The sequence below is a fragment of the Dermacentor albipictus genome, chromosome 5, assembly GCF_038994185.2.
Source record: "Dermacentor albipictus isolate Rhodes 1998 colony chromosome 5, USDA_Dalb.pri_finalv2, whole genome shotgun sequence".
Taxonomy (NCBI): domain Eukaryota; kingdom Metazoa; phylum Arthropoda; class Arachnida; order Ixodida; family Ixodidae; genus Dermacentor; species Dermacentor albipictus.
The window spans coordinates 93,565,295-93,582,752 of NC_091825.1; the positions used below are offsets into that span (position 1 = coordinate 93,565,295).

The 17,458-nt window shown below is 46.6% G+C and overlaps 1 protein-coding gene across 4 annotated transcripts in view; it reads right to left on the minus strand.

Moving 5' to 3' along the window:
* The window catches only part of su(w[a]) (suppressor of white-apricot), a 48,717-nt gene extending 37,978 nt beyond the window's left edge, over nt 1-10,739 (minus strand). The window contains exons 1-3 of one of the 4 annotated variants that reach the window (XM_065425659.1): nt 10,537-10,739; nt 9,092-9,264; nt 1,376-1,477 (exon numbers count right to left, since the gene is read on the minus strand). In XM_065425659.1, the coding sequence (XP_065281731.1) occupies nt 1,376-1,477; nt 9,092-9,264; nt 10,537-10,721 (460 nt within the window). In that variant the 5' untranslated portion in view covers nt 10,722-10,739. The other 3 variants (XM_065425658.1, XM_070538598.1, XM_070538599.1) reach the window with 3 other exon arrangements.
* Between the last annotated feature and the right edge of the window lie 6,719 nt (nt 10,740-17,458).

A 17,458-nucleotide genomic window follows, 5' to 3' on the forward strand; every position in this document is an offset into this window, starting at 1 on the left:
GTACGCTCGAGGTCATGAGGCATTGCGTATACAGGGTGGCCAGTTTTTCTAGAACAACCTGCCCACCATCTTTCAATAAATCTGCTGTTACCTGATCCTCCCCAGCTACCTTCCCTCTTTGCATAGCTCCCAAGGCTTTCTTTACTTCTTCCGTTACTTGTGAGATGTCAAATTCCTCTAGGATATGCTCTCTTCCATTATCGTCATGGGTGCGACTGGTACTGTATAAATCTCTATAGAACTCCTCAGCCACTTGAACGATCTCATCCATATTAGTAATGATATTGCTGGCTTTGTCTCTTAACGCATACATCTGATTCTTGCCTATTCCTAGTCTCTTCTTCAAGGCTTTTAGGCTTCCTCTGTTGCCGAGAGCATGTTCAATTCTTACCATATTATACTTCCTTATGTCAGCTGTCTAACACTTGTTGATTAACCTGGAAAGTTGTGCCAGTTCTATTCTAGCTGTAGGGTTAGAGGCTTTCATACATTGGCATTTCTTGATCAGATCTTTCGTCTCCTGCGATAGTTTACTGGTATCCTGCCTAACGGAGTTACCACCGACTTCTATTCCACACTCCTTAATGATGCCCATAAGATTGTCGTTCATTGCTTCAACACTAAGGTCCTCTTCCCGAGTTAAAGCTGAATATCTGTTCTGCAGTTTGATCCGAAATTCCTCTATTTTCCCTCTTACAGCTAATGCATTGATCAGCTTATGTACCAGTTTCTTCCGTTCCCTCCTCAAGTCTAGGCTAATTCGAGTTCTTACCATCCTATGGTCACTGCAGCGCACCTTGCCAAGCACGTCCACATCTTGTATGATGCCAGGGTTAGCGCAAATATATATTTCTCTATAATTCTTCCAGAGCTCATTCAAAAACGCCACTAGAAAACTTTATTTTAAACTTTTACTTGTTTATTTGTTTTTGGCAGTGTTCTTCTTGTGCTCCTTCCCTGCACGAGTCCATCTGATGCGGTTCCTTGTTTATCAAGTAAAGGAGAAGCGCATCTTACAGGCGTACCTGTGAGATACACTTTATTTCATTTCACTTTGTTAGGTTTACACGTCTTTATGGTGAACGGCGGGCATTATTCACATTCGTACTAGTAAAGGTACCACCCCCCTCATTTGCATAGAAAAGTTACATCACCCAGTTGACTGGGTGATGTGGCTGCGGGGTACGGCTGGCGGATACAAGACTGCATTTGGAGATTAATGGGAGTGGCCTTCGTCCCAAAGTTAACATGAAAAAGGCTGATGACGGTGATGTATTAGCGCAAGCCTAGATACATGTCCTCAAGAGAATGCCACTAGCAGCGAGAACAAGGTTAGTTCACGAGCTAAAAGGCAGCAAACCGTACTCACGCGCACCTTGCGATTCCAGGGCAGAGCTCTCCGAGTCGTAAGAGAAGGCAGTCTCCTTGTAGGTGCCATCCGCATTCATGGCAACGTTGAGGCGCTTCAGCTCTTCCTCTGTAAACATTAGCACATAGCCAGTCAGACACATTGCCAGATTCATCAAATACAAGATTGCACATCTAATGCATAATGCCATATATAATGTGGACCGTTGTTATTTTTTAATTACTGGTATCTTCAATTAGAAAGCTTACCAATAACTGGAGTCATATATGTAATTAATATTAAATTCTGGGGTTTTACATGCCCAAAACCACAATGTGATCATGAGACCTGATGTAGTCAGAATAACTTTCACCACCTGGGTTTCCTTAAGGGGGGACGCGGGTCTTGAAATCGCGAAAAATGGTCAAAAATGGCAATTTTCAAAAATTGCGTTTTTGAAGTCTTTAATGTCCCAACTATGCCTCTACAAAATACTATGGCTCAATTCCTACTCGAAGTATAAAAAAAACGGCAATTTAGAAACGTCGGTGAGCCGAAATTGAACGCCAAGCGCGAAGATTTGCCTCATTTTCAAGCTGCCGTAGCTCCGCGCGACGCGAACCGATCGGCGCCATCTTGGTCTCGTTTGAAAGCTGGTTTCCCGCTCTCCATTCTGGCGCCCCTCGGCACGCTGTAGACCCTCGTGCAGCGGAGCGATCGGCACCCCAAGCACCCGTTCTCAAGAGCGAAATCGTCGCGAGACAGCCGCTGATTGGGTGAAGCGGGCGCCTCCCCGAGGCGCAGCCCTCTGATTGGCCGTGACGCATGCTTCGCCTGCCGCGGCCCCGCGGCCGCGTTGTTCGACTCCTTCGCGTCGTCTGCTTTCGCCGGCGCGCACGTCATTTTTCGCATTCCTCTTGTATTTTTCGTTCTGCCTTTTTCTTTATCGTTCTTGTAGATATTTTGGCTATTGAGTCGCCTCTTTTAACCACGAATTTCTTGCTTTTGCGTGCCTGGTGTCTTTGTTCCGCGTGTCACGATGGCGCGAGACGCGCGCTTGACAGCAAGCACGCGAAAAGCAGTCAGCAAAAAGAGGCGCGCATGGAATAAGAGCGCTACATCGTCGAGAACTACAGCTTCGGTGATGCCGCAAGCTGCTGTGGCATAGAGATATGACTGTGGCCTTGGTGGATGCGGCTGGAGTGAGCTCGCCAACAACAGCTTCGCCGGTGGACGCGGCTGGACAGTCCCGATCGGTGTCAACTTCGGTGTTACCGCAAGTCTCTGCAGTGCCGGTGGATGCGCCTGGACTAAGCCCGTCGAAAATGCTAACTTTTAAAACGCTGCAAGTCGCTTCGGATTCCGTGTTGTCGGAAGCGGCCGAGCCGGCTGACCTAAGCCTAACGTCGACTTCGGCGTTTCCGAACGCCGCTTCGGTGCCGACGGACGCGGCTGAACCGAGCTCGCGTGCTCAACGCTTCGACGCGGTGTTTTGCGCGGAGTGCGCGGGGCGTGAAAAGTACGCAGACAACATTAAAACTTCATTGGCGAAGAATTCCGCGACTTCCCGCAAGTTCGAGCTAATGAACGTCGGCGCAGCAAGTAAAGACGACTTTCTGAGCTTTTTTTTTTTTTTGCCAAGTACCAATGCAATACAGAGGTTTTCACAATCTTTACATGAACAGATTTCTTTGAGTTTGGTGTTATTGTGTTCAGTAATGACTGGGCTGCATGCTAAAGCATTAAATTTTTCCATGTGATAGGTAAACAAACGTGGCAGAGTAAGCAAAACTTTGAATGCAATTTTCTCAGCTTTGCTTTTTCGATGAAATGCCTTTGCCTTACAGAACTTTTCATAATGTTTGCATCAACTGATTTTATTGAATTAGGTATCATTTTTTTCAGTAAAACCTCAACTACATCCTAAAGCTTTCCATTTTTCATTAAACCCATTAGACTAGCAATTAGGTCAGATGTAAGCTAATTACTCCCGCATTGTTTTTTTCTTCCTACTTTGTTATTCATTCATGACCTATATGATCACTTTTTAAAAATTTCTTTAGCTTTAGGATGTGCAGTGGGCCCTTGGAAATGACAGCCATTCTTTGAAACTAGTTTTTTTAATTATGAAATTATCATAATGGCCCGTAAGAAAAGACCTATGTGAGATGAATTATTTTGCAATATCTTCATTTATAGATGAGATATATAAAATCTGAATATATATTTGGGATCAGCATTCAAAGATATATCTGCATGCCAATTTTCAGGAAGATATGTTACGAAATAAAAAAAAAGTTTTCAAGACCCTCATCCCCCCTTAATGTGCATCTAAGTAAACAAGTGTTTTTGTATTCCACTACTCTCAAACCTGCTTCACGGTTGGCCACATTTATAACTGCAGCTATAGCTGCAGTTATATATATGGAGGTTATATGTGGAAATATGCAGTTATAAATGTGGAAATTATAAACCCGGAGTTGGTTTTCAGCCTACTGGTGACACAGAAGCGTCATCTTGCCCAAACATTATACTCTTACAAATATTCCGTGGCGAATGACCAGGCTGTGGTCGGTGCCTTGACACGTGCAGCATTCTCACAGTGCGCGATCTCAACGGTACAAGGTTTGACCAGGTCGACCAGACTGATTGAAATGATTAGCACTATGGGGACAGAGGGAACAACAAAAACAGCGTATATGGAAAGCATGGTAAGATGTGCAAATCTCAGGCCTAATAGCCACTGTAAGGCCCACTAATCACATCGGATACACATGTTCAGTTTTCATGCATGCAGGTTTGCACAGTTTGGAGCACTCTGCCCACATGCAAGCATGCAGACGAACTTGGCACACGTGCATGCGGTAGTCGCTGGCCTGTGGACCCAAATGCCGCTTCAAAGGCATCACTCTAACCTGTATACGTGATCTCACGAACGATCACTGATGAACACCCCTAGGGAACATATTAACGACAAGCTTTCTGCGACGGTTTGCGGCCCACTACCACAGCAGATTGCGGCGAATTTTCACCCCGGGCCACACCATTGGCCACAATCCCCAGCCCGTTAGGCCTAATGGGAGCTACGTCGGTGGGTGTCGGCGACTAAAGTTACAGTTTTGTACCAAATCAGCATATCTATTCACAGTCGTCACCAACCCTCAGAAAGCCGACAAACTACATTGCCAACGAAATCAAGTGTATGGGACGACCGTTGTACATGGACACCATGTTTGCAAAACAACATACACTGGCCCCTTGTTCTGAACGCCGTTTGCAGGCGCACAATGGTTTCTTTTTGTAGCTTCAGGCAACCAGTCACAAGACTAGCTTTCGATTTACATGCCAAGCTCGAACATGTCATGACACTAGCGCGCTGATCCCTCGCTGCAGACACATTTCCACAGGTGGCAGATGGTCACAGACGAGGGGGGGGGGGGAAAGAAAGGGGTTTAACAAGCAGGTGTAAAAAAAAATGCCGGCGTTCATGAATGCTTGATCAGCGCCTGCGACAGGCACTTTTTAAGGCATCATCCATTTATGGAAAGCTTTCCTTGTGTATTAATTACAGTGCTCCAACAGGCAGCAAACTATCGAAGAACAAACAAGCATGAAAGAACAACCCATACTGATGTTCTCGGTAGCCCTACACAACAACGTGGCTAACCTTTTCAGACCTTTGGGTGACTGAAACAAAAAGAATCCGAAAGCTCGCAATGCATCTGCAGATGTATTTAGTGTATCTTCATTCTGCACTGTTTCGCCCTTTCATTCTGAACCGATTGTTGCATCTGCTCCAAATTTCTCTCGCGACGCTTCAACAGCAAGGTATTGGCGACAGTGAGGCACTGTTCATCAGGTCGGTTCTCAATTTTTCGTTGCTGTAACTTTGTACATGCAGCTGTCATTTCTTCCCATCTTCCAGCGGAAAGTAATTGTTCGTGCACAGAGCATCATGTGGGCAAGCATAGCCAAGCCCTCGTTTAGAGAAAGAAAGTGAAAACAGAAAGCATGAAGGGGCTGCCTTACAGTAAGAGAGCATAAAGGAAGCTTCCTGTAAGTTTGTAATACCCATGTCAAACGAGCACCCACGAGCTCCTTTAGGATAAGTAAGCGCGAGACTTACTAAGGGAGTTCAACCTCAAAGAAGCTGTGGTCATATCACACGGCCAATAAGAGTTTTTAAAGCTAGCCAATAGAAGTGCATTCAGCGGTGTTTGGTTATTGTATAAGTACAAGAATGTACCTTCTAATTATGTTCGTAGCTATTATAATTATTGTTATTTCCATAGAAATATTATTCAGTATATTTGATGTGAAAAACATACACCTTGTTAAAAATCAAGTGTGCTCGCTAAACATAGCAGTGCTGACAGCGACGCTAGCCACCCTGCGCTTATCTGTGTTTTTTCATGCACCGTGGCAAGCTGGCTCTGCGTTCTGCTATCCGAACTGCTGCAAACTGTACTAAAACCCAAGATTTCATGCATGGTGACCTCCTGAGCTTTCCTTTTATTTTGCCTATAATAACTGTGCTGGTGTCAGTCATGAGCGACCACACTGACCACTGCACGACTAGCATGGCAATGGCCATGTTTACGTGAACCCGAAGCGAGCGGGTCGAGCCAGAAATCGGGCTGACTGAGCCCAACGTGACCGCATTTACATGAACTCGCTTCTGACGAGTCTGGACAACGACAGCACACAGCGTCAAGCCCAGACATCAATGCGTTTGAACTTAGCTTCCGGTTCTCACTGCCGTCTGCAACAGTTCCTTTTCGTGGGTCTTATTGCTACGATAAAGGTGCACTGCACAGTGCCTTGTCTTGACCTTGTCCCCGCTGCCGACACATAAATTGCGATGTTCCAATGTTCTCGCACAAGTCTCAGCACTGGCAGGCCAAACCAGTCTGGGTTTACATGCACGCTGCAAGCGGGCCAGGCTGACTCAGCCGGACTCGATGCTTGTTCAGTCCAACCAGCTAGCATTTAAGTGAACTCGACAGGCATACTGCAGCCCGAGAAGCTGACTTGACCCGATTCTGTCGGGTTCATGTGAAATCCCCGAAAGACGAGAAAAACATGGCCCCACGCGACCTAGGTCGAGAGTATTGTGCAGTATAGCAATCATAACTGTTGCTGAATTGTGCTCGCACATTTATTTAATACAATATAAATGGTCTTAACACACACAACATTAATTTTAATGCAAACAATAATGAAATTATCAACCTTACAACAACAAGTATGGGAAAGAGAGTACTCCCTTCAGCTGCCAAGGAAGATCAGCGATCTCCCTAGACTAAAAGCTCCATCAAACTCCCTTAGCAGAAGGGTGAGTGTGTGACACCAAGTGCACCTCCTCGAAATAAAGACGACAGAGTTAAAAGGAGTTTGTGGGTGTCTGTGTGACAGGGGTATAAGTTAATAAGGAAGCTTACAGAATTGACGTCAAGAGTGCTTAACCACAATGGAGCAGACTTCCCTACTACAGTAAGGAAGGTTTTCAGTATTGGGGTCTATGTCTGAAGAAAATGGCAGCTACCACGATTATCAAACCGAGATGCCAGGATGTTACTAACAGGACCACTTTTCCTGCGTACTTATAGCCAAAAGGAGGAATAGAATTGAAGGGAGGCTCTTTTTCTATAGCAAAAGTATGTTTACACAAATTGGCAAAAGCAAGTGCAAGTGCTGCTGTTCGATGCTTAAAAGGCCCTTAACCAGGTCTGACCATTTTGAGCTGACAAGCACAATGCATACCATGTACGCTAACAATTGTGTCTGCTAAATATTACACTGCAACACGCTGCAGAAAGAGCTGAAATTTCAAACCGAATGCCGTTTGCCCTTCTCCTCGTGGGTGACGTATACATGCTAGTGCGCCTACGTACATGTGTTTGTGCTGTGACGTCGCTCATAATGACATGCGACTTCAAGAATTATTCAAAGCAATAGCTGTTATTTCTGTAAGCTGTTGGTTCAATAGACAAATTATTGTTTTGAGAAATAATAAAACACACAAACCAAACATCTGCTTGCTTTTGTTTTACTTCCACTGCAGCAAGAGATGTACTTCTGTTTCGTCTGCTTGTTCCCACGTCATGCAGTCGCGCGTAAAAACATCGAAACTATGTCATTTTCTACCATGTTCTAGCAGGTGATCATGTTCTGTCATATGCTTGTGTCTGCCTCATTATTCCTGCAGCACTGACTCATACAGCCAGGCAGGTGTCCTCATGCACAGCTTGCAATATCGTGCACTGCTTGAAACGAGACAATCGCAACAGCTCACGCGCGACGCCGTCAGCGGAAGTACTAAAATAAAGCAAGGAGAAAAAAAATGAAGGCAAGGCCCGTGACGTATGCGTCACACGATCCTCAAGCTCTGGTATGGGGAAATGCAGGGAACAAATTTCCCTTGCAGGGGCTAAACAAGGCAAGGGGAGAGAGTACCCACTTGGCCGTGGAGCTCGCCTCCTGAAATCATGGGTTCGCACACTGAAATATTTTTATCTTGGCTACTAATGAGCCGATTTGAAAAATTTTTGTGACAGAACACTCTCCAGAGGACATGTAACAACTTCCAGTGTGTAACTGAAATCGGCTATGTGGCCTGGTGAGGGGCCCTTCAAAAGGACTGAGAATAAATTTTTAAGGACCTATTATATAATGGCGCAACGAGAAGTTCACTCTCGGTAGCGTTTACACCTGCAGTGCATCGAAATCTTATAAGAAGGGTTTTTCGATTTGAGCATTCTCAAAAAAAAAAAAAGTTCTTCCTATGGCAACACTGAGAAGTGAGAGAGATACCGATAGCTCGCCTCGCAAATTATGAAAGCTGCCCATCGTTGTGCTTTTACAGGAGTGAATGCAATTGTGGTTAACCACCTATAGCTTGTCCTATTCATCCACTTTTGAAAATAAAGAGCTGGTAGAATAAGTTTGGATTGTTCTACAGACACTTCTTATATTTATACCACGTTTTTCCCCAATACATGCCTACGTCATGACTGATTGGTCCGTGGTGTCATTATTCTGTCAATAGACAAGTCAAGTGAACTTATCAAAAATGTGAAGCAAAGACTTATCTGCACGCTGTACTGCATTTCAATACTAATAAAAAGACTACGCAATGTGTACACTAGTAAAAGGTCACGTGATAGGTCACTTACACATTTTCATGTTTTTGCCACGTGGGGTGCCAAAAGCCATTTATCGCAACTTTAGCAAAAAATTAGAAACATAAATCCCCATTTAATGAGAAAAACAGAGCTCATTTTACCCAATATGACAGGCAATCTTTCTATTAGCAGTGTTATCTCAATTCAGGTTCCGAATGGTTGTCTGTCCCTTTAAAGAATGAAGTGTGTCTGCACAGACAACTGTGAAGCATGGCAAAGCAGAACAGATCGCCATAAAAGGCTGATCCCCGGGCTCTCCCACATGATAGCAGGTAATTCTTGATGTTTTTGCTGCTTTCTTGGAAATTTTGTTACTTTTTTTAGACGAAGACATTAAGAATAAAAGATGTTGCGACTAAAAAAAAGTTCGGTAAAAAGATTTTACTTTCTCTCAAGAAAAATGCTATTGTTCAACCTGCATTGCCAGTTATAATTATGTGCGATCACACGCTCACTTGTACAGCTGCACCCATTCACAGACTCGGTGCTGTGTTACACATACACGAGCAAGACGTATGGCGCAGAGCCCTGCAGTTGTGTAAATTAAATGCAACATCACCTTGGTAGATCGATTCCTCATGGAGGTCTCTGAAGAGTGCAAGGAACCGCTCCTCTTCACACAGCTCTTCCAAGGCTTTCTCTTCTTCTGTAAGTGAGGCAATGTACTGAAGCGCTGCTCCAGGCTTCGGCTCGTATTCATGGATGCTGTGCAAGTAGCCTCTTGCATCGTACCTGACCAGCACATACAAAGGATACAGATTAGTTTGCGTACCTGATCACATGTTTTGGACTAACTGGAGACTGTTAAGCGAAAACAAGTGTTGCTCACTTCTTAAAAGGTAACAACATCTGGGCAGACTTACCAACAAGGGCCCCCAAACTGAATTCTGTTACTTTGATGCTACATCATGTGGGTCGTGCTGGAATTTTTGGTGCCTCTGTCTGCTGCACGACTTGTTTGAGTATTGACAATTCTGATTTGTTATGCTCATGCACGGAAGCTGGGTCTCAGCTTACAAGGACGTTCCCTTACCTACAAGGTCGCGCTTAACTACAGCAAGCTGGCCATGAGCCTTTTCAACTACTGGCGCGCCTGTTGCACTAACACGACTGAAGGCTAAGTACAACACGAAAACCAGAACGATATTCTCCACAGCTACGCTAGAACACAACGATCTGCGTTACACTCGGCAAACGCCATTCGAATAGTCACTGCCATGTGGTGTGACAAGCATCCTTCGGTACAAAAAGACCGACACGCCGAGGCTAAAAAGCTCGCAGTAATTTTTTTTTTTGCTAAGTTCACAGAAGCAGTATACACATACGAAACTTTTAAAAGTGCACCTTATCACTGTATTCGACCTGACTTTGCGCAATATGGTCAGCTGAGACCTCCTCAACCTAAAGCAAAACATCCGTGGCGAACAAGCTCGACACCTCGTTCCTGCTTGTGACGTTTTTAATGCCATTTGAGCTTTTGAATAACTTTTACTACGCTACGATGGCCCAAACACGAAAAGAAATAGTTTGAAATCCGAAGAGTCGACGTAGCGAAAAGATCAGGATAGCCTACGACGGTTTACTGCGCAGCTCGCCGGGAAGCGGTAGGTTTCGAAAGAACGATCACAAACATCCACTAAGTGCAAGAAAAACAGCACGTCGTATATACCTTTTCCTCTCGTCCCCACACAAAGCCGGGACGCCACCACACACATTCGAGCCACACAATCACAGAGCAAAGTGCACCCAGTAGGGCTGCGCAGCCCTCGTTAGAAACAAACTGATTCGAAGCGCCGGAGTGCTCGCTCCTGCCTCCATAGCTGGCTTCTCCCCACATCCTGCGCCGCCGCCGGGACGCTAGAACAACTAGGGCAGATTCGTTAGCGGCGACTTGAAGAAAAAGCAAGAAAGCATGCTGATAGGTCAAAACATCAGTAAAAACCTGCACTCTTGCGATTGAAAATCCAGAAAGTGAAGAGAGGCATTGTTTGCTTGGAGACGGACCTGTCAATCATTAGGCTGTCGTCGCCCATCCATGGGATCAAATGTTTGCCGCGGTCAATATGCATCGCCTTTTCGTCGTCCCTGAACAGTTTGCACGAGTAACCGAACACTAAGAGGTCATCGTCCGATTTTCCACTGCGTTCACCACTCGCGGCCCACGTTCGGCCATTAGCTGAGACCGCCATTTTGTTATGTAATGAAAAGCTCCGCCCAATGTTGGCCAGCTTTACGAAAACGAATTGCGTCAACTGTGCTTCCTTGTGAGCGTCACTGTTCTCAGTTCTCAGTAATACAAATGAATGTTTATTACTCTATGAACTAAATTTTTATACACGCACGAAATATAATACACATGTTTTTTTATAGATAACTCAGGGTGACAAAAGCTGTGTTGGTCAGTTTCGGTTTCGGTATATTTATTTGTTCATTTATTTCACAATGTCATGTAAATGAGGCGGGGGGGCTAAACAAAAATGAAATTGAAGTTAATTATATTACAGAAAAGCAACAAGAATGTACAAAATTAGGCCATAAACCAAGTCTGGAATTAAAACGGATTTGCAAGTGAGGGTAAAAAATGTAGAAATGGCAAAACTGCAACGTACATATCGAAAGCAAACTAAATACAAAATTGAAAATAAGAATAGTACTACTTGCTCATGAGAGGCAATAAATATGTAATAATGACAAAAAATACAAATGAAAAGCACAGCAAAAGTGGTAGAAAACGAGGTCTTACTCGCAATTTAGGTGATTGTTTGAATATATTAAACAAGTAATTTATACACTGATAATCATGCGAACAAGCGGCGAAGGTGTATATTATGAGCAGTTAAACTAATTTTTCATTTAGGAGTTCTTGGAAGGATGGGAAATCTTTTATGCGAAGCATATTACGAGGGCTCAACCCAGCTCCTCAGGCGCGGCGGTGACCATGAAATCACGTGACACCGTGACGTCACGACAGAGGAGAAGTGGCTTTGGCTCAACTCTTGCAAGACGGGCTGGGTGGGAATCGAACCAGGGTCTCCGGAGTGTGGGACGGAGACGCTACCACTGAGCCACGAGTACAACGCTTCAAAGCGGTACAAAAGCGCCTCTAGTGAATGCGGTGTTGCCTTAGAAACGCGCTGTTTCTAAGGCGTGCGTCTCTTGCTCAGGCGCACATTTCGTTGCCGCGCCGAACGCTGCTTTGCTCGACGCTCACCGCGTCCAATGCGGGGCGCGTAGTCGCTGCCCTGTAGCCCATTGTCTTACACCCCTTGGCGGGTCGACGGGAACGCTGTCGCGTTCCACTCTTGAAGGCGAAGAAGTAATGCATTAGTTGTTTCTTCGTCTAGCCGAACCAAATATAGCCAAGCAACAGCAGTTCACCAGGCTAAACAGTGGTTCAACAACTAAAATAAAGGCTAGTATGCTTCGCATCCTGGGCTTAACCTTACCTAAGCCACAGCCATTTTTGAGTAGCAATGTGTGAAGGTAGGTTATTCCGCTCATTTATTGTTCAGAGGATGAAGGAATTGGCATGAAGTAATGAACGACAAGTTGCATGTTTTATCTTCAAAGCATAATCTGTGCGGGGCAAGAAGGCTGCGATGGTTCGATGATAACGACATGTTCATTTGAGGGATCGCCAGCCGTTTGTGCGCAGGCGCGAGTAAGAGCGGGCGCGAAAGATAAAATCTGGGGGCTTTTTGCTATGCCTAGGCAGTACGGAGGAGGTTTCTCAGCCCGCGTTGTATTCCGTTGTCCATGTTACCAGCACGGCAACTCGCCGCACGCCGTTTGCCGTTCGCGGGCCGCCGTGCGGCGTTCCTGATTCTGTAGTGGACTGTCCATTCCGGCCGCTGCTGATTGGGTGCAGCTGTACGAGAGAGGAGGAGACGAGTGGCCCCAACCAATCAGCAGCGGCCGGAATGGACAGTCCACTAGGTGGACATTTGTGACAAGCCTACATGCACGAACAGAAAGTATGGACAAACAGCTAGACAGAGCCCGCATGTACCTCTGTACCATAATCTTAAACAGCGCTCTTTTTCATGCACAGGAATAACGGTGACGTACGTGACAGTATTCTGGCAACTAAGAGCAAGTAAATTATACTCTAATGTACCGAAAGGTGTATCTGCCCCAGTGGACTGCATAAACATGCCGTGCTGCTGTGAGCATGCTCGGGGAAACATGCGAACGGACGACAGAGATACAGTTTACACTATTATTCGGTCGTCGTCTGCTCAAGCCTTATATGCGTGAAAATACAAAACGAATTTGGTTATGTGCCCATGATAATGTCGAAGCAAGTTAACGTTTAAGTTTGATCTACAGCTGCTGCAGTAGCAGTTGGATGCGCAGTAGACAATATCGCTCGGGAACTCAGCTTTTGGTGCGCGTTAACTAAACCTGCAGGGTCCATTCCATTAACCCTGCACTTCGTGAACAAATTCTCGCCAGTTCAGTGACAGTTCCTGCTCGTGCGGAATCGGCATGGCACCTGCTGCACAAACGCCGAACTACCTTCCTGACGAGTGCGCGGAATGCCGTGAAGTCGTGCTGCAGGAAGCCTGCACTCAGTGAAACGAATGACGACATCCAGACGCCACTATGTTGAACTGGTGAAACGGATAGCTAAGTGCAGCACCTCGTGAACTAGTTCAGAAAGTGCAGGCGAATCCAATGGACCTCTAGAGGTCAAAATTCAGAGACGCGTCCACAACGGCGTCTCTCATAGCCGCTGAGCGACGGACGGTAAATTCAACAAGAGGTGACACTCGGCGAAAACTGGCAACAGGAAATACGTCACGCTAGTATTAATGCCGTCCGTCAGCTGCCGCGAACAGCAAAAAAAGAGAGAATGGGCGCGTTAAGTTAGCGCGCTCCGAACTCCAAGGGAGCACGCTCGAGTGCGCTCGAGTGCGACGCCTTCGGAGCTTAACTTAACGGCCATTTTCGCCGACTGTTTTCGGGTGCACGAACGTGCCGTCTGGCAAATGTTATGTTGCTTCCGCATCCGCTATTGCACTTCGCGCGCTTCTCGAAAATGGCCCCGCCGACCGTACTTCTGCAGCCCTTGTTTAGACGATGAAGAGGTAGAAGAACTTGACGCGCGGCGACGGAGGCAGCAGCAGCAGCTTACGATGCGATGCAAGCTCAATGCGCGCCAACACGTTGCCGATCTCGCCTGACAGCAGCTTCAGACGGCCGGCAGCACCGGCAGCGCGGCGGCGAGAGGAACGAGTGGGCAAGGAGAACGGACTTGCATTGGTGGAAAGAGTAGGAAAGACGTCATTTTTCCGGAAGCCGTAGCAGGTGCGCGCTCTCGCGCACCGTTTCCAGGATGGTGCGCGTAGAGCGCGCTCCGCAATCACGCACCGGAAGTCGCTTTTTAGTCGTTAAGCTTAAAAGAGCGCGCTCTGCTGGCTAGAGCGCGCTCGAGCGCCTTAACTTATAAAGCCCCTCAATCTCCCAAAGTAGCGCCATTCACTTCTCTCCTCCTCCGCTCGGCGCGGCCTCGACGGTGGCGCCGCCGGCAGTGGGCCTGCCGTAGCAGACGACGGCTAACACGCTACGGGAGGAAATCCGCGGAAAAGTTCGTTCGAGTCCTGCGGAGCAGTTTTTTCAATCTAGGTCTTGCTTTGTCAGTCGGTAACTGGCCTTAAGAATGTCGTGTCGGATTTGCGGAAGAAATAGAGAAAAGCACCATTATTCAAGGCGTATTTAAGGCGTAAAGTGCGCGCACGTTGAAAGTTCGTGTTGCTGAAACACGACACAAGCACGCGGTGTGCTCAGACACGCGAGTAATTACCAGAGTTTCAGGTTTTGACAGCGCGAAAGTATGTGCACGTGGTTTCGTAGGTTAATTTACGTACCTGCAGGATGCTTTTGTTCGGCCGGCGCGTGAGAGATTCCGACTGTCTGCGGTCAGCAATGCCTGGCAGCAGGGCCGTTTCTGTTCCGCGCCTTTTACAGATGTACGTAGCTCATGCACAGGTTGTGGTGGCCATGAGCAACGTTTTCACACATAGGCGGTATAGATAATTTTAACAACTTACCAGCATATGAAATCGTTATTTATTTATTACAGTGCAAATGGTTAGAATTTGATAGAAAAAAAAGAAGGAACTTGATGGGACAACTGGAAAGAGGTTCAGAAAATAATTATCCCCCTCCCTCATTGGCACCAGCAACACTTTTGTTGAAGTGCTAATTTTATCTCTGTATACTACGTGCGTCTGTATTCTTTTGCGTTGTAAGTTTTCACAAGGAAGCAGTGTTGCGTTAACTGGAACAGTCAAGGCACACAAGACAGAAGAAAAGTTGATTCTTGGGTTTTACATCCCAACACCACGATCTCATAAGGCACGCCATAATGGGGGCTCTGGATTAATTTTTTTTTGCAGCTGGGGTTCTTTAACGCACCCCCAATGCACTGGACACGGGCCCGTTTTGACACGGGCGTCAAAAGAAGAGGTTGGAGGAGCCGTGTCACTTAACAAAGCCGCGCGTTCTTTGCCACTTGCTCGAAGTCAGCCCGCCCGATCTTGTGAATCCACACTTTTCTTCGTTTTGCGTTGCGCCCGGCGGATGGTAAAACAAAAAGCTTTTTGCCGTCACTGGGTCTGTTGTGGCAACCGTAGGCGCAGCAGCACGGCATCGCAATTAAGCACTCGGCCCTAACACATTGTATAAAACTACCGCGCTCCTTCAAACCGCCTGCCGTACTTCGTCGCGGAGGCCCAAAAATGGGGGTCGCAGGCCCAAGATTGGGGGTCGCAGCGCGCTGGAAAGAAAAGATATACAAAAGCGCGGCGCCTGCTCTGCGCCGGAAAGAAAAAAATATACAAAAGCGCGGGGCCCGCTTTCACGTGACACAGATTGGCCAATGGGGGAGCGGAGGAGGCTGGGGCGACAGGAGGAGTGGAGGAGGAAGCGCCTGGGTGAGCGGGGTGGCGGAAAGATCTAAGAATGGCGCTACTTTTGGAAAATTGAGGGGTTTTATTAACTTAACGCGCCCAATGTGAAATTAACAGACATTCTTTTATTATGTTACTCTTCCGTGCTATATATATATATATATATATAAATATATATATATATATACATATATATATATATATATATATATGACGAAAAAGTTGGCATCTAAATGAACTTATACTTTCCGGCTTATTTCCCTTGCGTCACTTATAGCAAATAGCTAAAGAAACGCCAGACGCATGCGTCCTGCGCCAAACACGGCACTGAAGCGAGCGAGACCTGTTGCGCATGTGCAGTTCGCCTGTTGGGCGACCCACCTCTCTCTCTCTTCTTTTAACGCGATAGCGTTAAGGAGCTCGTGTCGCAGAAAAGCCGGTGTCGTCGGCGTCGGCGTCCGCGGCGTTGGCCGTGAGCGATAAATCACGGCAGGCACTTTATAAATAAAAAGCGACTTCCAAGGTGGGCTGAGTGGGAATCGAACCAGGGTCTCCGGAGTGTGAGACGGAGACGCTACCACTCAGCCACAAGTTTTTTTTTGTTTATTTCCTCGTCACAGAAATGCCATGCGAATACATTGTTAAAAGAGAATCAGCTTAGCTTATGCTGACTCTCTGAAATTAATATCGCTTGAATATCTCAGCCACAAGTTCAATGCTTCCAAGCGGTACAAACGCGCCTCTATTGAATGCGGTGTTGCCTTCGAAACGAGCCGTGGAAAGTTATACTGCGGTGTATATCGGCAATTATGAACATGTAACACACAGAAGTCGCAATTACACGAGTAGCGAAGTACGTTTCCGCTGCATTTCTTCTGCGCTTTCCGCACACGCAGAGCCATCTTGCGGCAAACACAGAAGACCCCGTCCTCTCCATGTACGGCGCTGCCCCGACAGATGGCGGGCCACGCGCGCATTGGAGCTGTGCGAGGCGGGTCGCGGCACGGACTCTCTCTCCCCCGACAACGCTTCGCCTTGCTTCCTCTGCAGAATCAAGCGTCCTTCCTTTCTTTAGATGACTATCTGTCTATCTCTCTGCCCGTGCCGATCACGACGTTTGGCTGGCGTGCATCATTTCCCCCTCCGAGATACCGAGTTCTTTGGTTCGTTCCGCTTGCTCAGGCGCACGTTTCGTTGCTGCGCCGAACGCTGCGTTGCTCGACCATATGGCTCGACGCTCACCGCGTCCGATGCGGGGCGCCTCGTAAGTGATGGCTGCCCTGTAGCCCATTGTCTTAGACCCCTTGGCGGGTCGACGGGAACGCTGTCGCGTTCCACTCTTGAAGGCGAAGCTTAAGCGTCCTCCAATTTTTTGGGATGCAGCCCGCTATTTTTGGCATAGAGTTTCTAAATAAATACCCTAGAGGGAAATGTGGCGCTAGTGTCTACGGGGGTTCTCATGAGCGTTGCCTCAACCTACATGGGAATGATGGGAAGTACAGGCTTCGGATTGACTTCGGTCTTTAGACTAGTGGCGTTTGCTTCCGGCGCAGTAAACAAAGCTATACTCAAATATACTCGCGTAAAATCTAATTTTATTTCTGCAGTATGTTATATAATGTACAACACAACGCTTAAACTTTGTATGACTGAGATGGAAGCATGGTTTACTATGGTTCGTCACCAGGACACACCAGGGTATGCATACTTGTGCGATTCTGTTCCCAATTTAACGCCAAAGAATAATTATTTATTCATTTTTGCAACAGCAAAACAACCGTGCATGTATTTATATAAAAATACTCATCAAGTATTTCTGGAAATAAAAATATTGTATTGTGACAAAGCGTTGCGCCCTTGAGCGGAATGCGACAAGTGTCGTCTGCTACGACGCCTGCTCGGTGCAAACGCGAGACTTTCCTCGCAGACGACAGGCACTTGCGAACTCTCTCGCTCTTTCGAAAGGTTGCGTCGGCTGTCACGATTGTCGAACGTCTTCAAGTACTTTTAAG